This window comes from Aphelocoma coerulescens, chromosome 7 (assembly GCF_041296385.1).
Source record: "Aphelocoma coerulescens isolate FSJ_1873_10779 chromosome 7, UR_Acoe_1.0, whole genome shotgun sequence".
Classification (NCBI taxonomy): domain Eukaryota; kingdom Metazoa; phylum Chordata; class Aves; order Passeriformes; family Corvidae; genus Aphelocoma; species Aphelocoma coerulescens.
The window spans coordinates 12,693,954-12,716,899 of record NC_091021.1 but is presented as its reverse complement, the minus strand read 5'-3'; the positions used below and the strand labels follow the sequence as shown (position 1 = coordinate 12,716,899).

Below are 22,946 nucleotides of genomic sequence, written 5' to 3'. Positions count from 1 at the left end.
TACGAGAGACAGAAAGAAGCATTTCTGGCATAATGAAAAAAACCACAGAAACGAAAAACATTCATTTGCTCTGAAAAAAACCTGTAGTCAGCAGCAAGGACTTGATCAAGGTCCTCATCAACTATTTTCTGATTCTGAGCAGAAGGTCAGGAACAACTGACATGCTTATTCTATAGAGACTATGTGGATTTCTTTCTTCACACAAAAATCATATTAGAAAGAAGCACAAATAAACAATCATTAGAAGCTTAGTTGGCAAAAACCACTAAAAATTCTGGTAAAATTAAAGAATTGCAGTAAAGCTTAAGTAGGGAAGAAAAGAGGAAATAAATCCACTGAAATTTCTTCTTTTAACTAGAAGAGTACGCCATTTTCCAAATGTTAAACAGTTTATCCAGTTTCTGTGAAGGAGCTGCTGACAAAATTTCCTAACATTTTTTCTCACCTTGTCAGGAATCCAATTCCTTGAGCTCAGAAATCTTTACACGACCCTTTAGAGTCAACAAACACAAAAGTTTCCTTCAAGTTAGGAATGTGAAAAAAAAAATTCTAAATATTCTAATTACTAAATTCTGGTTTCCACACAGTCCTTCGCCTTCCTTCCACAAATCCTGAAGGAACTGAGCTGCTGCCAGAAATTCTAGTTTAGCAGTTCAAAAAAAGAATGAGAAAATCTAGGAACTTTGCCCTCAATGCCTACAGTTACAGATTTTCACTTTGAGTTAAAAAACAGCTGCTAAATGCCATTGATGTAAACTCTTCACTTGCTCTTTGAATCCTTCTTTAACTTCTTCCCTTCACAAGTAGCTTGACACAGCTGGCACAAAATTAACCAAGAAAAACATTTTGTTTTGCAACACAATCCTGGAAAAGCTGCTTTGCTTCAGTCTATATTTTATTGCTTGTTTCACAAGCCCAAAAACTAATTATCCATTGCACAATATTTTATTCGCATACTATAAAATTTGGCAGAATGTAAAGACATCCATACCAGCAGCAAAATAATAAACTAATTACGATTTAAAAAAATTAATGTATATAATTTGAGGAGGTATTTTTCAGAATAGCAGCATCACTGTTCATTTTTGAAATTAAAACCCACTAAGACCATCTACACTAAAGTAGCAACACCTTAGCATTCAGAAACCCACAGGTTTGCAGAATGCCAAGCAAACCTGTTAAAATGCATGTAATTCTCCAGTGTACTAAAGGGCCTACACCAGAAGTTCCTCAGTATAGGTTCTGGTTGAAAATGTCCTCAAGTTCTACAAATTTGTATAAAACACCTTCATCAAGTATGTTGATCTGTCTTTTGTTTTGTTTTGTTTTTAACCAACAGTTTGATACATTTTGTATGTTGATTTTCATTAACTTTCTCAAAAACCCCTAGAAAGGGATTGGGTCATTTATTTGTCTTTCTTCATTCATAATTTTGGACTGTTCTGACTCCAGCAGTCAGTAAAATCAGCAGCACAGTACACTGCACCCACACTTCAGTAATCCCTAAATTGTTATATCAAAAAATGTAATTCTAAAAAAAATCCTAAATACTTTCAGTAGCAGACAATTCAAACTACCAACAAAAATGAATTCAAGAGGCACATAAATCCTGAAAAGTCATGACTCCTAATTAAATGTCCTACAGCAGGGATAAGAAGTTAGGGTCTGAAACAAAAGATGCTAACGACTTTTATACAAAGTAGGAGTTAAGAAGAACAGAAATTCAAAACACTATTCTATTTTCTTATTTTCAGTCTTGAAGTAGAACACATTCACTCAGATACCTGACTATACCTATGAAAGAACCTGGCCTAAATTATTTCCAGAAGGATGGAATGACAGAAACGAAACTTTTTATTAACTGTTGTCAAATTATGATATTTATTGGAACAATTAATGACATTTCAGGAGTAATTAGGAATATGATTAGATTTTCAGAGAGGCTTCACAGCTGAAGTACTCTCTCAATTCACAACATGACAGTTTCCTAGTTTCTTTCAACCACATTGCCTTGCCAAGGCTACTGTGAGGGATTTGTTCTTTTGTAACTGTTAAAAAAAATGGTGTGTATCAAATGTACATACATGAGATATCAGCAGGGAGAGGGAAAAAAAAGTTTCCTTCTGAAAAAATGACCAAACTTTTCTATTGGTTTTCTTAAAGTTACTCAACCAAAACACACTTGAAGAAGGATTTGTGTTTTTAAAAGCCTATCATTTTTTTACACCTGTTATCAACTGAGCTAAAAATATTACACCTCTGTCAACCTGACCTCATTAGAAGCCTTGAGATAAAACTGAAACCGCACACAGAACATGTGGTGGCCTAGACGTCACAATTCTTGTAGAAGGAATTATTACTTTAAATCTCAAGGCACAATAAATGACAGGGGAAAAAAAAAATCTTAAAAAGGCTGAATGAAGTCATGTAGTGTGTAAACACTTATATAAGTAATCTCATGGAATAGCCTTTTGTCAGGTAAGCTCTCTAAATCCAACATGTAATGAAGAAGATGATCTATAGGTTTAGATTAAACTTTTCTGTCATCCTTTTGTGGAACCTGCAGAATGCACTTTAAAAATCTTGCTTTAAGGAAGGATTTAACTACCTGAAATTATTTGGAAGTGGGAGTTCAAAGCCAGCTCACCCAAGCAACAGAAAGATCTGGGCCCCCATTCACTCAAGCAGTCAAAAGAAAGAGCTCTATTTCATAGAATTCACCTATAGCTACACATATTTAGCAGCCTGTGGTATTTCTAAGTTCCCTCTAAGACAAATCACAACCTTGAAAGGAGCAAAAAGTAGTTTTAGCTACCCAACACAGCCAAAAAGCACACAGCCTCACCTGACTGTGGTTAATGGCTGCATGGTTCCCATGAAAAGGAGACTGTCTTTCCTTGTCACGATGATGCCTGCTGCTGTGTTTGCTTCTCTGCAGCTGCTGACGCAATTTTGCAATCTAACGAAGGAAAAATTCACATTAGATTTCAACAGGTGTATTCAGGTACACACGTAATTTCATCCATTTATCCCATCACTTAGTTAAAATTATTTACTACCACAACATTCATAATTATTGCCAGCACTAATTACACTCAAGTTCTTGCAAATCTAATATGTTAGCTATCAGTTCAGCTGACACTCAGAAGACACCTCTGGAGGTTTAGCAAAAGAACTTGAAATACATAAAGTTTGAAAGTAGTGTGGTCATTGCTATTATTTCCTTCTTTGGTGAAAAATGTTACCTGCATTTAATGTTTTCTTTCCCACATATTCAGATTAAAAATATTAATACACCTGAATTGTTATATTAAATCAATATAAAATGAAAAACCATTTCCTATTTTTTACCAAGCCCACCATCTGTATAATTAAGCAAAGTAGCAAAATACTCCTGCCTTCCCGAAGGATCATGGTATCAGTGCACACCAACAAACCATTTAACCCAAAGGTATCTCAAGTAAGGGCATTTCTGACCTCCTTGAGTTGTTCATTGCTGCCCCATGACGATGAACGTTTGTGTGAGCTTCTCTTCTTTTCTAAATATTCTTCAGCCCAGGCACTTTCTGTCTGTAGGAAGATGATTACAGGATTAATGAAAAAAGGTAATTGCTACTTTCTGGCAGAATATTTTGAGACAAATTAGAAAAGAGAACATTTAAGATATGCTAGATTCAGAACCGAAAGTGAACAACAGTAACCAACTAGAAGCCTTTCTCACAGGTAAAGTACAAAAAAGTGGAGTGAAACCATATAAATAAAAAAACCCAAACCCACAACTTTCAGACCTCCTGTAATATAGGAATGTGCTAGTTTCCCTTCCAAATGACTGAGCATAAGGCAGTATTCACATGTAGCACAAGCTGCCAGAGAGCTCTGAAGAACCAGTGTGACAGTGCTGAACTGGGGGGAGATGGTGTATTTAATTTCCTGCACAAACGCTGACCTTGTTATTTCTGACGCATTAGCAAGGGTGGCTTGGTGTAAACGCTGTGAAAGCCTGCACCAGCACAGCTTCAAAATCACGTTCTTGCTCTCAAGAATGAGAAAAAGGAAAGCAAGGCATATAAGCACCACTAGAGCCATTGCAAAGTAGGGAATTAATGTAATAATGCCTCAAAGGGTCCCGGGTTCACAGTTGCCCCAGGCCAAGCAGAAAGCAACACAGATAATACTAAGCTGGTTTCACTAAACCAACAGACACATTAGTGTTTAATAAAAAATCTCACAAACATACAGTGGTGAAAGAGTTCTGAGAAATGCAAAGTATCATTAAGACATACTGTATTTCAGGTAAGAAAATGCACAGGCAAGCCTGTGATAATACTGCTTGCTTTATGGGCAGTTTGTATTCCCACCTAGCCAGCTCCAGGAATGTCTTCAAAGCAGTGAACTGTAAAGGCTCTAAGAAGACAGATAGCAACATCTATCAGGAATCTCTGTGCAGTCACAGGAAATACACCTAATGAAGCAAGGGAAAGCATTTCTGGAAGCAGCTTACACACTGAAACAGACAGCAAATTCCTTGAAGTTCACTGTTGCCACCATGCAGTTCTCAGCATACAGTGATGATCTAGCTAACCCCATTTTTAAGATATCTCACTTTCCCCTATAGAGAAGAACTTTGATTACCTCTAAGTCTTCACACCTACAGCGAGCAGTGGTTGTTCTTACATGTGAAACTAACAGCTTCCAGAAGCCACACGCTGACCTTTCTTACCCCACTTGCATCACAGAAACTCAAGTCTTTTGTGGTATTAATCCCTTTTTTGCAGGGAATATGGAGCCTTAACTCCAAATATACAGGTTGCAACCCCACCGGTTTCAGTTACAGACACAAGTTTCATATAAATAAAACCTTCATTATCAGTACTTTTTAATCTTCATCATTCTAAATCAAACACTAACTAGGACAAATCTGAATAATAAAGTTAGCATGGTTACTTTGAAATTCCCATTTCATAGCAAAATCAGAATCCATTACAATCTGTTTTTCTAGAAAAGCACTCACTGATCTTCATCATAAAATAGAATAATTGATAATCCCCATTCCCAAGTACCAATCTTTGTCTAGTCAATTCTCAAACGTCAGTCAGGAGTATCATTCTATCCTCTAGCTCCTGGAACAGTAAGCTTTAGCTACTAACTCTAGCTTCCCAACTCAGCACAACAATGATACTTGCCTACAGGAGAATAATTAACACTCTAATTAGTCTTTGCCTTTAATTTATATTCAAGACTTTGACTCAAGATTCAAGAATTATTTAATAAATTAATATCTGATTCATTTTAAAGCCTTGAAGTTGCTTTGAGGCTCATCCTTAAAGCAAATATTAGAAATCTTTTCAGATTAAACTATAGGAAACCTGTACATCAAGACAGAAATGCAATACTATTTTAGCAAGTCTCCTTCTACTTATTCCACCTATTTTGTTTGTAATACTTATTATCAAGAAATAGACCAAGTAACCAAAAGGCAAAGTGGGATTTATATTTCTCTAGGTTCTTAAAGTACTACTACCTGCTTCTTAGTTGTTACCATTCATAACATCCTCCCCCCTTTCTAGAATTACAAAGAAATTAGTTTAAGGCTAAATTTATTACAGACAATAGAACACTTCTGAAAAAAAAAAGTTTTAAGAGGCAAAAACTTTGCAGTCAAATTATTTAAGAATTTTTTAAAAATACAATGGAATTGTCCCATTTTAAGTTCTAAGACAAACAGGTTTCCTTCAAAGCAAAAAGACAAGATTACTAACACCTGTTTTATGAGCACTTGAAACAACATGCGCAGGTATGAATCCTAGCCAGACCCTTGGATGCTCAATAATACACCTATTCATCATCCAACAAATATTTTCCAGGTACATAATTCAGTTGAGTTTTATAGACAGGTTTCATCACAATACTCAATTGAAGGAGGAATCTGATAGAGATACAGTCTGCATGACCTGGGATCTCTTACACAGTTCTCAGCTATGACCCATGGGCATCTCTAGAAAGGCCTGCAAGCTGAAGTGTGCCACTAATTGCTGTCTCTTCCCAGTGTGCTTCCTGCATGACTCTACTTCCTATGCCATAACTCCACAGAATCAAGATACCCTGCTTACTCAACTTGAAAACCTTTTACATCTTCATAAATTCAAGTCCTGTTCTCTAAAGGCTTGAAATCAGAACACATACATTTCACGTCAGACTTCGTGAAATCTGAAATTACACACTGGAACCAGAGTATCTCATAAGTGAAACTTCATCCAAATAAGACATTTTCAGAAAAGCTGAACAATACAAATGGGCAGTCTGTATTATCTCAAGAAGCTAACTATTGTAAGTCACGTTTTAAATTTGTCCCTAGCTCCAGTGGTTGCTCTCAGGCCCATCAGAAGATTAAAATCAATAATATCTCATCAGTGTCACATCAACATCAGCTTTGGACATACAGATGTATGTCTATAGCCCCAAATTTTCTACTGGTTTGATAAATTTTAAATTAGGAAGTGCAAATGGATCATTCTAGTTCTCTCAGAAATACACTACCATAGATCACCACTAAATGTACTCATTCTGCAGAAATATCTAATGCGCTTACAGTCTTCCCATTAACCTTTCAAATTTATTTCCTCTTCTATACAAAAGCCCCACTACCACAGCAGTTAGATGTGCCAGAATTGGGAGAAAAAGGCAAAAGAAAAATGCAAGCCAAAAAGGATGGTATCTGGCAAATACAGAGATTATAAAAGCCCAACCATTATTCAGATTATATCAAAACTAACCTGAACAAGATCAACTGAACATAGCAAACACTTTGGCAGCAGTACAGAAATATAATTATTTTGAAAAAGGTATTATCCTAAGAAATCAAATACGAAAATAAATTGTTAGGACACCCATAGGGGTTTAGTTCTGCCCTTTAATGATGCTTTTTAATAGCTAAGTATGTACAGACATTCCTTGTATATCACATACCTTCCTTCATCCTCCTCCTCTTACTTCAAAGTGCTTTCTTTTATCACCCTGTCTTCTAACCATTTTTCCAATTCATTTGCCTGCACAGAAAACGTGTTCCTCAGCTGTCCTTTCTTCTTCACCACCTCCTAATTCCACCTTATCCAGATGGGCATATTTCCCTACAAAACACCTTCCTTCTCTACTGATCTGCTCTTCCCACAAAAGGCCACACAGTAACACTGCACACCTCATCTGCTCAATACCTACCCATCCACAGACACTGAAACTATGTGGACACATTTTTGCTACTGTTACCAAACCTAACAGGGGTTCAAACACAAGGATGCCCCACATGCTATGAGGTCCTCTTCCAACTGCATCTTGCTTATGTTCTTTGGAATTAGTGGAGACTTCTTGTTGAAACCATGTTCCAGGAACAGGGATTTAAAATCTGATACATTTGCCTCTTTCTTTCACGCTGCATGTTAGAGAAAGCCACTGCCAGACTGCACCCACAGAAGGAGAAATGAAACACTAGGATATTTTAAGAAACACTCCATCTTGAACCACTTCTGCATACAGAAGGGATGTCATGTAACAACACTCCCTTTAAAGGGGAATGCCAAAACAAACGTCATGCTTCAGTCAATTGTTTGTTGTTTCCGTTTTTACAGGTGGCACAGGACGGAACCTTTAAAGCTTGTGAAAATTTGTTAAGCAGCTCATGTTTATTGGCAAATCATGTACTTTTTAAATACTTTCCAGTTGAGCTAAATTTCAACACCATTCACAGTTCAATGAGGCAGTTCTTCAATGCATATAATTCTATCCTTGGTGCATAAAACCCAAATGAACATTACAGGGCTTTTACAATTAGAGGATGAAGAGTTGGAGACAGACATACATATAAGGATACATCACTAAGTTCTCTATATAAATTTAAAGTAAACAGTACTTAATTCCAGTGCTATCTAGTGTACTGCACACTAAGAATAATGAGAATACAGATGTACAATGCACTAGTGTTTTCCCAAGGCAAGAAGGAAGTGGAACACCTAAACCATACTACAGTTCTCAGCCTTTACTTAAAGAATGCAAATAATTCACACGTGCAATAGCAAAGGTAGGATTCCTGCAATTTGAAAGTGAATAGAAACTTGTGAGCAAGAAAGCTAAAGTGAATGTTTTCAAAGGAAAAGCTTCTCACATTTAAATCCTGTCTTTACCCTTACATACTCCAAAGACAAAAAACTCTGTCCTACCTGTGTGGCTTTGTCTCTCATACAGGGAGCAGCTTGTCCATGATTATCACGAGGCCACTGTCCAGCAAGGTATGGAGCAGCAAGTGTATCCAGTGAAGATGTCCGGCGAACAATACTGGAAGGGCTTGATGAAGGTGGTCTTGATTTGTCTGGTAGAGCAAGAACATTTGATTACAAAGAAATCAAGACAGAGAGCTTATCCATTTTAACAGCCTACAAGAAATCATCCCAAATTGGAACTATGCTGTTAAGTATACAACAAGATACTTCTAATATGGAAATTAAGTTTGCTTTTCCAGGTTCTATTCAGTCTGAATAAGCTTGAAATCTGTTTTTATGGTTTCTTTAAAAACATCCTTATGCCACAAATGTTGCATTAGTGTTCACACACCACTATTTATTCCTTTAAAAGTCTAACAGTCATTTGATTCTTAAATGATGAAGGTGTAGAAGAAATAAAAATAGCAATGTTTACGCACACAAAAGGTTAATGAAGAAAAACTGTGGTGAACTTTTTCAATTTAATGCTGAGTGTACAGTTCATCCCACTAGCCCTTCACCCCTTCATCTACTTTATTTCCAGGGACACTATAAACCAGCATATTCTAACCACCCAGTACATGATATATGGCATAACCCTTAGATTCAGAAGTCAACTTCGATAAGGTAGTCATTTACATTTTACAAGCTAATTGAGACATCTCCTCCCTTTACATGCTACTTGGTAACTATGTTCATATTTGCCTGGTGCTGTATCTTCTGCAACACCTCATTTGTGGTGTTTATATTGGTAGCCTATTTCAGAACAATTTAGATACTAAGAGGAATCCTTACCAAAAAAAAAGTTAAATACAACCATAGGAAGTAACATGAGAAGGAAGAATATGGTTAAAAATAAAAATTTGTATCTGTCCCATTTGTCAATGATGTCTTAAGTAAGGTGGCAGTAAAAGACTACACTGCAAGCTATGAAGAATAAACACTGAAGAAAGTTTCCTCAGAACAGTAACTGCGGTTGTTAAATTTAAGAGACTGATAAGCAGCAAAGACCCGGGGTTTAGATACACATACATGCTCACACATTTTGAGATGTAAAAGGCAAATCCTGAGATCACAATTATCTAAGCTTACTATCAACTCATCTACTCCCCACAAAAAGAATTTCAATTATACTTGAAAGAATTGTGCATTAATCTTAACTATAACGAATAGAAAGTCCTAAAATACACAGCTAGAACACAGCAAGCATGATTCAGAAGTTAGATGGAACCTTTATAAAAGGCCACTGGAAAAACTCAGTCATGTGTCCTCCCTCACTGTGCCTTAGGATGAATTCTGCACTAGAAGTATCAATAACATAGCAATTTGTATTATACATAAACTCATTTACAAAGGAAATTGTGCCTGGTTAGTGTCCGACTGCTAGTCAGAAAATAAAACCACTGACATCAGAAGTCCAAAATTCAATTTCTAAGCTGTTGCAATCTACTAAAAATACATGTGATAAATACTAATAAAACTTGTTAGGTATAGATTTCAATGGAGTGGAGAACACCTAAATCTAGTGATGTTCTACACTAAATAGCCTCATGTGAATTTATTAGAAATGTACACAGTAAAAATGTGAGAAATATTTCAATTCAACTACAAGAAAAAAATTATTAGCACTATAATCAGCCACTCTCACACAAAGCAGTCAGGAAACCTCATCTGGTTTATTATTTCTACAAGCACCAACAATGATACAACCTTACTACTGAGCTCTCAGCAGATTTGCTCTCAGGGTGTAGCAGCAAATATGTTTTGGAGTTTGCACTTAAGACTCCCATGTCAAAGAAATTCTCTGACTACTACTATCAGCACACTGAAGGGTCTGTTTGTATCAGAAGATTTCAAAACTATTCCTTTTGTGTGTACTATAGGACAATGTGGCATGCTAACACAATGTGTCATTCCTTATAAATTATGCTTGCTTCCAAAGTTAAATCAAACATATTATTTGTCTTAGAATTAGCTGCCATATTCTCCCTGTTTGTGTTTCTTCTCAGTTATCATTCTTCCTCTTCAAGAAGCTTTTCTCTTTTTACCAAGGGGAAACAGAAAGGATGTGAAAAAAAATTATAAATCAGGAAGTGTACGTAGTCAGCCACATCATCTGCAAAGCCACTGCAGCAGACAGCTTCAGAACTGGAAAAGCAGAATCTATTACTCTCTCCTCTCCACCACAAAAAAAAAAGAAAAACAAAACCAAACCAAAAAACAACTGGAAAGACTATTTTGCTGAACAGAGAATGAGAACTGAAGAGCCTGTTTACTATTTAAGTTCAAGGGAAGCTGCTCATTTCAAGGCACAAAGCCTGTAAAGACTCTCTTTTCCTCTGATTTAAAAATTCATTCAAGAAATTCTGTTTTCAAATTACTTATATTTAGATGGGGAATGATGTTTGGATCTGTTTTTACTTACTTTTCCACCTTCACAACCTCCCTTTATACTAATTGGCAAAGTCTACTATACAATCCTTCTTACTGTTTCAAAACATTTCAGTGGGAACATATACAATGTTTTCATTGCACTTTCCCCTACAATACTTGAAGCAAGTGTTCAGCTGCTATTTTTTCTTGATGTGACCTACATAACAAGAGATCTGCCTCCATAGAGATAACAGTTACAACAGCTGTGGCTGATGAAAAACAATGGAGCTGTTTCATCAAATAGACGCTTCTTAAATATTAGATCTCTTTTAATTGGCCTGATTATCTCTCTAAACCAGTATTTGTGACAAACATCAACCCTCCTATCCATCCACCACTAGTATAAATCTATTTAGAAACAAAAGTCTTTCTGCAATCTGGTCTCAAACAAAGCAAAATAATAGAACAAAAATAAAGAGAACATACACAAAACAAATCAATGAAGTCCATAATGCGGGGAAATAACAAGCAAGTTGCCATGTCTTCACTGGTCATTGCTGTACAAGTGACCAAAAGAAGTTGCTACAGGCAACTTGGTATCACACACACCTCTTGCAGAGTAAAGCCAGGCACCTCCAAAGGCAGTGTAAGCTCAGGCACTATAGCAGTGGGACTGAAGAGCAAAATTGAACAAATAGAGATGCTTACCAATAACTAACTGAAAGGTATGAAAGAAACCAAAGAAACATCGTCTAACACATACTGTGAGAAAACAAGCAGCAGAAAAGCCTAAGAAGCTACTGAACTCACAAAATTCTACTTGAGGCTTTTTTTTTATACAAGTGGGCTATCCAAAGTAGTGAGAAGGAGTGAGACCAAACTCCTCTGGCATCAAGGCATACACACAGTTGACCTTTTTGTTCTGTTTTGGTCAGGCTTTTCCCCAGAAAGGACCTTCATGGGATCCCTCCCATGCACAGCTGGCACAACCGTCTTTCCCAAAACTACAACTGATCTCTGGGACTCCACCTACTTTTCATGTTTCATTAAGAGAACCGAACAGACTCAGAGCACTAAGCACAGACACACCACCCAACTGTGTATACTCCCTTTGGAAGATAATCCTGGCTATCATCCTCACAGAAATTTAAAGAGAACTGTTCACTAGTAATTCAAAATTGTCCCACTGTAGAAGAATGACTGAATTAGTGGTGTTTTAGAAAACCAAACCTCACAAAACCCAAGATGTTCAAGTTACTTAACTCTAGTAAATGAAAATATTTTTAATCCAAATAAACTCCCCTGAAGTGCTGGCCACAAGAAACATACAGTATGATGGTGCAAAAATGAATTAGCTTTCTTTACACCTACCATTTGTTAAACAGCTTAGGTAAGCAGTGCAGGAATGTAGTGGTACACAAAGCCTTCTCTCTTATCCTACAGTAATATCTTTCAAAACTACTGCAAAACCTTGGTCATTAAAGTCAACAGGTCTGCAGCTATTATTGTGTCAACAAATTATTAAAACTAATAAATTCTATGGTGAAATTTGAGTGTAATACAGTTCCATTTCTTCCTCTCTACCTCCAAGAAAAGGTTCATACCTGACCTCTAAGACTTCATATACTATTTTTATCACTTCCATTCACACAAGCAGGCTTTAATATTACCCTTCCCTAGAAACTTCTCCTTCATGTTCAGAATGAGTTTAGATGTCCAATACAGTCAACTGGACTATACCAGGAAGTCCAGCATCCAGCAGAGAACTCCTCTCTCACCACCTTCAGGCACCTGAAAGTAAACAACTGCTATGGCTCTGGTCCTGATCTTCTTGTTTACTCAGCCTGGTACACTGTAACATTTTTGCAGCTGAGCAGTTCAACTCCTCTAAGATGTGTTTTATATAAGAACACAAATAACAAGATCCCATCAGATCTTTACTCAGTGAATAAACCAAGGCAAAAACCAATAAAGATAGAGAACTGTGTATGCTCTATCTCATGTTGCAACAGTACTAGGAGGTCAAAACAATGTCCTCTAAGGGATGGTTTGCAGACAGTTAAAGAGGCATATGTGAAAACTGAACCAAAATTGGAGCTTGCAGGACAGACTCTGCAGTGTAGAAACGAGGCCACACCAGTGATGGGAAGGGCAGAACACATTAAAAGGCAATGAGAAGCTGAATTCTGGGAAATAACTGCTAGAGACTGCAGAAAGGGAAAGTAAAAGATGAAAAGCAGGTAGTAGCAAGATCTAGCTTCCTGGTCATATTTAGGAGGAGGGGAGAGAAGTGGCAAGAAAAGCATGGAAAATTAGAAGTTGTATGACAGAATCTTCCATTTGTAATTACCCCATAGTCAACAGAGAATTCAGTTGAGCAATTCAGATCAGAAAACAAGGGCTAAAAAACCCCTCCAAAAACCACACCTCAAACCCATAAAAGTCACATTTGTAAATTCAAAAGTTAGGGTTCTCAAGTGTAAAGCAGGCTCCTGAAATCTAAGTTCACAACTATTCAACTGCTTCCCAGGAAAGAAAATCTGAAAAACATGAAACTGAACCTGAAGTATAAAACTTATATTTCGATACAACTTAAACTTAGATACAACCAGCATCTAAATTCAGAAAAAGCTATCATCTGTCTAACCTCAAGGTTCATTTTCATCTGAGAAAATGTGTCTGCAGCTGTCAGAATGAACAAAAGCCATCACTAACTGAAAGCAAGAAACAGAAAAACCCAAGTTATTCTGCAGCAGATTCTGACCAATACCCTCAAGCGTCTTGTGTGTCTGCACAACCGTTGCCTCATTAGCAAAAAAAGTTCCACTTCCATGTTCTCAGCTAACACTGTTTACTCATTTAGATAAAAAACGTTAAGTCAACTCAGCCTCTATCAAGCACTGGACTACACAAGATGAATGTTAGGCACTATTAAAGAGTTTAGTTTGCATTTAGAGCCAATACAAGTACTAGTCAGAAACTGGAACATGTGGAAGCAATTAAACGGGCACCACTCTCCTGTTTTCACACATCTTGTAAAAAGCTACTGGAGTTACCTTAACACAGTAATCAAATGACTTGTTCCTTTCTATATGTTAATTCTGCAAAGTAGTAAAGAGGCCAGCATAGTTTCAGCAGGCTTCTCCACAGTGACTAAAAGACAGTGCAATTTTTCCACCCTAAGTGGTCTGACGCATGCCTTTACAAACAGTTTTTGAACCTGGACCTCAAGGCTAACCATGCTCTTCCTCATTCTCCAGGCAAGCAGATTGCACCTTAGGCAAGATTTCTATAAAGCTCACAGGAAGAAGACCGGATTTTGTGATGTGCATAAAGTCTTTCAGATTACTGATTAACAAGAATCTCAAATGAAGAATACACACATTCCTCGATCCAAAGCCTTATAATATAATATAGCCTTAATAAACCCCTCATTACTCTTATCTGCAAAGTGAAAAATCTAACTCAGAATCTTATCAGTACTCTCTTACACTAGCAGACTAGGAGGTACACAGTCGTCTTGTACCAACTGGTGATGACTGTCTCATTTGGCAGCATCATTCCTCAAGAGCCAGGATAGGAAAAAAGAAAAAACCCAAAGCGGTGGTCTGGTCATAATCATTATTTTAGAAAGGGGGAGGAGTATAAGGAGAAGCAGAAGTGTTAAAGGGAGGGCTAGTCCTAGATTTCTACATATACACTTCTGCATATTAGTCAACTTTACTGTTTAGATTACCACAGTCAATTTAATGAAAAAGAGTAGCTGCAAGCTTTGGTATCTTAAAAGTAACGTTTTTCCCCAGATTTGAGGACATGAACACAAAGCCACATGCATGCACTTTTGAGAAAACTTTTACCCCAAGAAGGAAAAGGACTTACATATGTCAGCCTCTATTATCCTTAACCTGATGCCATATATTACTTAAATGCCAGCATTTCCAATAAGAATTATTTAATTTTTCAAAAAGTTAAAAAGCAGTTTGCTACAAAATGTATGGTATCCCCACGCTATTTTCTATCGTCACTGTAGCACAAGCATGTCATCACTCTCAAGCACACACATCCTTCTGCAGGGTTCATGTTGAAAGCAACTGCTAAGAGAGATACTGAATACTTTTGTTCTACACCTATGTGCCATGCCTACAGCACTAGTCAGTTCTTTAATTGCAAGCTCAGGGACACTGTTTGGATCACAACCACATCCACCATCCGGCACGAGGTGTGCAGAAAGGTGAGATGTGAAGGCTTCACAACAGCCCCCAAACTCACCTAAAGCTTGTGCCCAAGTACATTAAGGACATCTACCCCACTGAAACCCCCTCATCTGCCAACCCGAGGCAGTACTCGCGGTACTACGGGAGCGGTCACAACCCCCACATGGCACGCTTGGCGCCCTATCCCTCTTCTGAAAGCCAGGGCGCAACAGAGCAGCAACAAAAGCAAAGACCCCTTCCACGCACATACCCGGCAAGCCCTGCCGCCGGCCACAGAAGGAGCAGGGCGGGCACCAGCCCGGGCACAGCCCGGTCCCTAGCTCTGCCCCAGGGCACGAGGCGCTCGGAGGCACCGCCGGCCCCTGCCCTGCACCCCGCGCCTGGCCCGGCCGCCGGGGACGTGCCCTTTGCCGCTGTCCCGGACCCCCCGGCGCTCACCTTTGCAGACGGGGGAGCTAGGGCTCTTCCTCTCTGGGGAGCTCCTGCCCGGCTCCGGCGACTGCCGCCGGTGGTGGTGCCGGACCCTGCCCTCCGGCAGCGGAGGCACCGGCGAGGAGCAGGGCGAGGGCCCGCAGCCCGGCAGCGGCGGCGGGGGCGGCGGCGGCAGGTGGTGGTGCCGCGGGGGGCTGCCCCTCGCCCCGCCATGGCCACGCGTGGGGCTGCCCCGCGAGGAGGCGCCGCCGCCGCCGCCCGCTCCCCCCGGCGGGGCCGTGGCGGGGCCGCCGCGCCCGCCGCTGCCGGGGGGCGCCGCGCGTGGGAGTCCCGCACCCGGGCCGCCACCGCTCCTCGTGGGGCTGCCATGTTGCTGCTGCTGCTGCTGCTTGAGCTGGAAGGGCACCGTGGCCCGCATGGGCTGGAGGCGGCTGCTCGCTCCCGCTGCTCCGCCGCCCGCCGCCGCCGCGCCGCCTCCCCCCGCCAGGGAGGTGGCGGGGGTCGGGGAGCCGCCGCGCCTCACGCGCTGGTGGGACATTATCCGTCGGGAGCCGGGGCTCACGGAAGACGGCCTGAGGCAGGGAAGGGACGGAAGGGTACGAGGCGCGGGCCGCTCCTCGCGAGGTCCAACGCCTCAGGTGGCGGCGGCGGCCGCCGCAGCCCCGTCCCGGTTTCCGTTCCCGTCGCGGTCGCACTCCCGTCCCCTCCGCGCCGCTGCACCCGCAGCCTCCGTGCGCCTCATCAACAATAGTGCCCCGGCCGCGCGCCCCGCCCACCGCGCCCTCCCATTGGGCGCGGCGCCGCTCGGCTCGCGCAGCTACGGCGCGCCCATTGGCTGCGAGGCGCGCGCCTGAGTGGCCGAGCCGGCGCGGAGGGTGCGGGGGGGCGCGGGGCGGAGGCAGCGCTTAAAGAGCCGCACGCGGGTGGTGGCGGGGCGCGCGCTGCCCCCGGCACGTGCGGCGGGGCGGCCCCGGCGGGAACGGGGCGCGCTCCCGGCTCCCTCACAGCGCCGGGGCGCGCTCCCGGCTCCCTCACAGCGCCGGGGCGCGCTCCCGGCTCCCTCACACCGCCGGGGCGCCGCCGCCACGGGGAGAGCTGCGAGCCGGCAGTGGCTCACCCGCCTCTCGGTCCCGTTCTAAGGGACCATTACCCCTATTCCATTATTTCTAGCCCGGGGTGCACTCCAGGAGGGGACGGGGCTCCACAGCGGTTTATCCAATCGCTGTGCCACCAGCTCGGTGTTACCGGTGATGGCACCAGAGACGTGGGCAATATCCAGGCAGACTTGACCCCCTTTTCCCTTAATTGCTGTGTTTACTCTCCTCCCTTAGGTCAGATTAGTTGCATCTTCATTGTAATCTTTTAATAATATTTGTTAACTGCTGGCATCCTCTTAACCAAATTTATACAGCAGAGCAGTGAATACGTGCATGGAACAGGCCTTAGTTCACGTGTTTGGTTATTTAGATGTAAGGCAAACACGCTAGCGCCCTCAACACTAGAAAGAATCAATAAACCTTTCTTCTGTCTTTATTCCAAATGCCTTCTGAGCTACCAGAACTTACACAAATTCTTTTCAATACTGCTCTACAAGTTGCATGTTGCAGTTGAAAAGCATTGCTATGATACAAATGGTGTGCCAATTTACATATTGCTCTCTGTTCAGCTTGGTTGTGCTTGGGTTTGTTTTTTTCTCTCTCCTTTGCTGTTTCTGATTGAAACCCACTTCACTTAAAAATCCCTACTTCCCCTTTGAAGAGCTCCATCCTTGTGGCTGACAAGTTAAACAAACCTGAAAAACAAGACTATGTACACAGGCCTTTCTTAAGGATGCCTGGATACTGGCCTACCTAAAGCCTTGAAGGGTAAAGCTCTTGTCAGAGCTGAGAGCTTTTTATGAGAAATCAGACTGGCAAAAGAGAACAGGGCAGATGTAGTGATGAGGTGTTGTGGAGTAAGCTCTTGCATTCTGGATTCATTACATTTATTTTGAAAGGCATTATGCTTGCTCACATGTACTGTAAATGCTAGTAACATGGCCTGAGGGCAAGCTGCATGGGCCAATCAAAACTGGCTACAAGAGGCTGTGTCCAGTCTCAAGAATTACCCTGTGCTACCCCTGAAAGTGGCTGCCAAGCGAAGGCACCAGAAGCCTGGCAGATCATCATCAGTCCTATCATGTCCCTTTCTTCAACTGTGCAATTTACTTATGTTATCTTGTAAATTATGCATGGGGACACTTCCCAGTCCTTTTCTTGTAGCCATCACAAGCACTGCTGGTACAATTTGGCAAGGCACCAAAATCACCAGATAACCCATAATAAATGAAATATCTGGGAGACAGTGCTCTCCTCACTGGGGATGTCTGAGAGGCAGAGAACAGTATAAGCTGTGTACTGCTGTCATTGGGGGTGAAGGGATCTCGTAATTCCCTCAGTGACTCCATGTATATATTGAAAAAGAACCTCAGCTTTAAAGCTCTCCATGGGTCAATACCCAGGAAGTAGAAAACCAGCACGCAGCATGTCTGGAGAAATAAATGGAACCTGTCTGCTGCTTTGTCCTTCAGCAGTTTCTGTGACTCATCTGTGGGGCAACACAGCAAAAGAAGTTTTTGAGAAGAGGAAGAAAAGAGTCTGAAACCTTCCAAAAGCCAGTTTTGCCATAACTCAAAGTAAGGTCAAGGGACAAGGAGAATACATTTTTAGGAACTAAATGGCAAGATGGACATTGTCAGATCCCAAGGGAGGTGATCAACAAAATAATAGCTATGTTTTCACCAACTAGCAGAACACCACAGCTGGAGAACAGCCCTACCTGGAGCTGCTAGCAGAAAGCACCAGGGGAGATGTGGACTTTTCAGCTTCTCACCCAGTCCCACAGCAAGGAGGCTGGGGGGCACAAGAGGCTGGGGGAACACAGGCAGGACAGCTGACCCCAAAGGGATGTTCTGCACCACACAGCAGCAAGCTCAGCATATGAACGAGGGGGAAAGCTGGCTGGGGGCTGCTGCTCTGGGACTGGCTGGGCTTTGGTTGGTGGGTAGTGAGCAATTGCAGTGTGCATCACTTGCTTTCTGTATTCTTCTAATATTGTTATCTATCTATAATATATAGCTCTATATATTGTATCTCTATAATATCTAATATATTATATTAGTATCTATTATCATCATATGCCCTATTAAACTGTCTGTATCCCAACCCACAAATTTTACTCTTTTTTTCCCCCTAGTTCACTTCCCCCACCCACTGGGAAAGAGCGAGAGAGCAGCTGTGTGGGGTTAACCTGTCAGCTGCCTGACAGGTTAAACCACAACAGCAGCCCAGAACAGTGCACAGTTACCCTAAAGAAGGTTAATTTATGCAGCATTTGTTTCACTTCTTTGCTGCAATTTTCAGTGAAGAGCAGAAGATGCAGTTCTTCCTGCTGTGACAGCACCCACTCCCAGCGCCTGCACAGCTGTGCAGCAGACTTTCACCCCAGTTTATGCTCACCAGAAATACTGGAAGCAGTATTTCCCAATAGTTGCAAGCAGTGTGCCATAAAGATACTTCTAAGGCACAAAATATTCTGAATGCATTCTTATTCCTGTTACTGTTTTGAAGAGGCCAAAAATGACAGGTACTGATTCAGTGATTTTCATACTGCATGCTATGGAGCCAAGTCACGACATGGATTGCAGAAGATACCTGTGACAATTGTAGTGCTTCCTACATTATTGTCACACTGCAGAGGTGGCACTGCTCCACACAGTTGCTGTGAGAATATAAAGCAAAGCATTTATGTGTACTGCTCATCATCAGTTGTATTGCTGTGCACGCAGCAGACGTGAGAGCTCAACATGTAAAGTCATGTACTCAGACCTACTCAAACATCGTGTACTTCTTACGTTCATTTGTTTAAACTGTAACAAATGTGTTACAACAGGATCTTACTCCTACACCTTATGGAAATAATGGAAAGAGCTAAAGCAGGATTATGAACTTGAAATAGTTTTGAAAGTCTTTTTCAATTACAAAATAACCCAAAGCCTCAAAAGAAAACCTCAGCCCCAAATAACTTGGATTCAGATCCCCCAGACTCTCCTTTCAATTCACACCTCTCAGGCTCTGGGTTTTTTTCAGCTGTCACCTTCCTTTCTGCCTGCACACTTTGCCAAATGCTGTCCAGGCCACCTCTGAGCAATATATTTCATATGGTTTCATGTGGAACCTCTAGGCCAGGGTTTCTTCAAATATGTGACACCCTTACTCTGGCCATAACACCTAATGTAATGGTGCCAACAGTGATCCAAAAAATAGGAATGAAACTCCTCATCACCACAGAGGCTGTGAGCCTTCTACCAGCAGCATGTGAATCTGCCTTTTAGTGACCACAGTCACCTTAGTAACTCCAATTGCCCTGGAGTCACACGTGATCCCACAGTACACAGGACCCATCTCTGTGTCTCCAGCTCCCCTCTGCCTGGAATTGTTATCAACCCATTGGCCCTGGGAGCTCAGCAGATACTGCTTTGCTCACATACCAGGCTGAAGTGCCACCGCAGGAGGTGGTGAGCACTCCCACATCCCACTGACTTGGAGGTTCTCGGCACCCATCCAGAGTCCTGCCAGAATGTGCTGCTTTGTACTCGGTGCTGGGAGATGAAACCTAGGTATGGCAGCCGGCTCCTTATGTGCAAGCTGTTGGCTCTTTCTTAAAATATGGTGTGTGGTAAATGCTGCAGATACAAACAAATCAATCCAAAGGCTGGAAGCATATTGAATGCCCTCAAGGGCAGACTGATCAAACACACAGAGCTGCATGAACAAATCTGCAACCTGCTGAAAGCAGGGATGTAAACAAGTCAGGGAATTGGTCAACTGCTAACACCAAATGAAAAGCAGAGAAACAAGGGTCAAAGAGGTTTAACTAAGCTGAGAGGCCCAAATCACTACTGTACTATGTATACAGCTAGTAAAACAAATAATACTTAAGGAGTTGTCTGGTACTTCAGACTGAAAATGTGTGAATAGTACTGCTCACTGCTCATAATAATATACATATAAAATGTTCTGTTAAAATAATAGTAAACCTTACAGAAAATGACTGTACTTCAAGCAGCTTCAAGTATGTTATTGTCTTATTCTAAAATTAAATAAATGCAAAGCAGCACATGTAGAGGAGCAATCTACTGCCTGAAATTTTTTTACCTACAGTTAATGTAAGCAATATTGAAGGTTAAAAGACTAGAGATTCTGGGAGTCTAATCTAAACATTAGCTTACGCCTCAGGATATTTCATTGCATTTCTCATCTCTCCCCTGCAGAGTGAGTTTGTTTTGCTTGTTTATGTGGGTGTTCAACATCAACTGGAGAAAAAGACATTTAAAAAAATAGGACAAATATAATAGAATTTGCTTCACACAAAACCTGTAAGAGCCTAGTTTACATTCCAGAATATCTGTGGGGATTTGAGAAGGCAAACAGATTGAAATAAGGTATTAAGATTAAAACAATAAAAAACAACAGATGGGACCTTGGACATAAATCAAACTCCATGCAGTAAGAAAAATGCAAAATGCACTCCTGTCACATTTTATAAGGTATAGTCTTTAAGAAAAGTTGGCATAGAAATAACATTCAGAGGCTTCGGTGCCTCACTAGCATTAAGATAACACATTTTTGACAAAGAAACTCAGTTCTCAATGCAACACTTACATGCAGGCTTGGGAGACGCTCCCACTGCACATTCCTGGCACATGTAATTAACTGGGAGAAGCACGAGGTTAATTTCTTTAGAAGCCAGTGCTAAGTTACCTACATGTGACATGTTTTTCCACACATACAGATCGGTTTTCTGAGCATGTGTTCAATGTCAGCAGCAACACTAAGCAATACCCCTGTGCTGAGTGTCCAGCTGCTGAAGGAGAGGGGCAACTGGAGTCCTGCTTGCTTCAGAGATGGGACCTGAAACTGCTCTTGGACTGGGATAAGGGAAGAGAACGAGCAGCAGGAAAGGCATGTTGTCCACCAAAGCCCAGAATCTTTTTTTCAGTAATATTGAGAGAAATGACCTAGTTCACTTAAACAAGAGACAGTATAATCTCCCCCAGGTATCCTGCAAGATGCTGGAATGATAATTTGCACATGATTCCTCCCCTTCAATAATAAAACTTTCCTTCCTTTTAGGAAGCAAGCAATTTATCTTTCAAAAACTTAGCATTTTTAGCTCATATTTACAGAGTTTGCAAATATATAATTTGTCTGTATTTGTGTTGTGTATAGAGATGTAATGTGTTTCTGTATTTCTAGTCTCATGCTGGAAGAATATGTGCAAACTATAGAAGGAAATTCTTGGTTTACAAACATTTAACACTGATTGCTCCAGCAAGGCACCAGCAGTTTCTGTACTGTGAGCACACTGGAATTACATAGTATAAAATATTTATTTCAAATGCTGACACTATTAGTTAATTTGGTAAGTGACAATATTTCAGTAATGTAGGTTTTATGACCATGTTGTCATGTAGGATGATAAACATTCTGTAAGTGTAAGTGATGAATAGGCATATAACTACAGACACTTAAGAGAGCAGAGAAGAGAGTTCATTCTTTCTGATTCAGGCCTACAATCTTGTTTTGCTTCTACTTGTTCATATAACATTTTGAAAAGCTAAAGAATTGGTGGAAAGCATGTTGGCATGGCTTATTCATGCACTGAGAGGCAGTGACAAAATGATTTTTCTTCTCTCTCCACAGACATATACTAGTTCTGTAGTTAAACTAATTAACTTGAGCAGAGTGTGTGACTAAGTGTGAGCGTGTGATTCTCCAGTTTGGGAAAACACTTACTGGGAAAGAATGGATCAAGCAGAGCTCTGAATCCTCCCTTGCACTCATCCATGGGCAGCAGGGGAGCTTTTAACTTGTTTGGTCACATCTGAGCCAGACATCAACTTATCTCCATCCTGTCCTCATGCACCGCACCTCCCATTCAGCCTGACTGCCTCCAGGAGAGCCAGAGAGCCATCACTGAGAGAGAGGATGTCATCTTGGAGAGGAAGAAAGCAAAGGTGGCCAAAGCCCCAAGCCCCACTGCTGTTCACAGCCAAGTGCTCAGACAAGGTGTCAGGTTCATTCTGCTCAGCAGGAGCAGGCAGACATCTCCAGCAGTTGTGGCTGGCATGGCTAAGCTGGTGCTTCATCATGGTGAGCCTGGAGCATCCCTCTTCTCCTTGAGGTCCACCCTGAGCTGCGTGCTGGGCTGTCCCATCTCCCCCAGGGAGGGGCAGCTGCCTCATGGCTGCACGCTGAGCAAGAGCTCAGCCTGCAAGAGCCGTTCTCAGCTCTGCCATACACCAGCACGGAGCCGCAGCTCTTCCAGCTGGCACCCCACCAGGGGCTCATCCTGAAACAACCCTGCCCTTCCTCCTGCTTCCCTCCCCCGCTTCTCCAGCAGACTCCAGTTCCTCTGCCTGCCTCCCGCACCCCAACCCAGGAGAGGGGAAGGATTCCCGAGGCTGTTGTTGGTTTGCCACAGGAGAACCTGTGAGCCCTGCCTATGGCTAGCTGCTGAGCTGGGGTTAACACAGTGCCCAAATCAAGTCTTCTTGGTACTGCTGTTTGCTTCTGCCTGGCTGTAAATACTTCTCGTGTCACTTACAGTCTCAGTTCACAACTTATGTAAATAGACG

General features: G+C 41.6%; 1 protein-coding gene across 1 annotated transcript in view; it reads right to left on the bottom strand.

The window, feature by feature from the left end:
- Positions 1 to 15,975, bottom strand: part of FAM117B (family with sequence similarity 117 member B) — a 29,143-nt gene extending 13,168 nt beyond the window's left edge. Inside the window, exons 1-4 of the mRNA XM_069022176.1 lie at positions 15,275 to 15,975; positions 8,211 to 8,359; positions 3,478 to 3,570; positions 2,846 to 2,959 (exon numbers count right to left, since the gene is read on the bottom strand). Of these exons, the coding sequence (XP_068878277.1) occupies positions 2,846 to 2,959; positions 3,478 to 3,570; positions 8,211 to 8,359; positions 15,275 to 15,806 (888 nt within the window). The 5' untranslated portion in view covers positions 15,807 to 15,975. The remainder of the gene's footprint in view (positions 1 to 2,845; positions 2,960 to 3,477; positions 3,571 to 8,210; positions 8,360 to 15,274) is intronic.
- Positions 15,976 to 22,946: the final 6,971 nt, after the last annotated feature.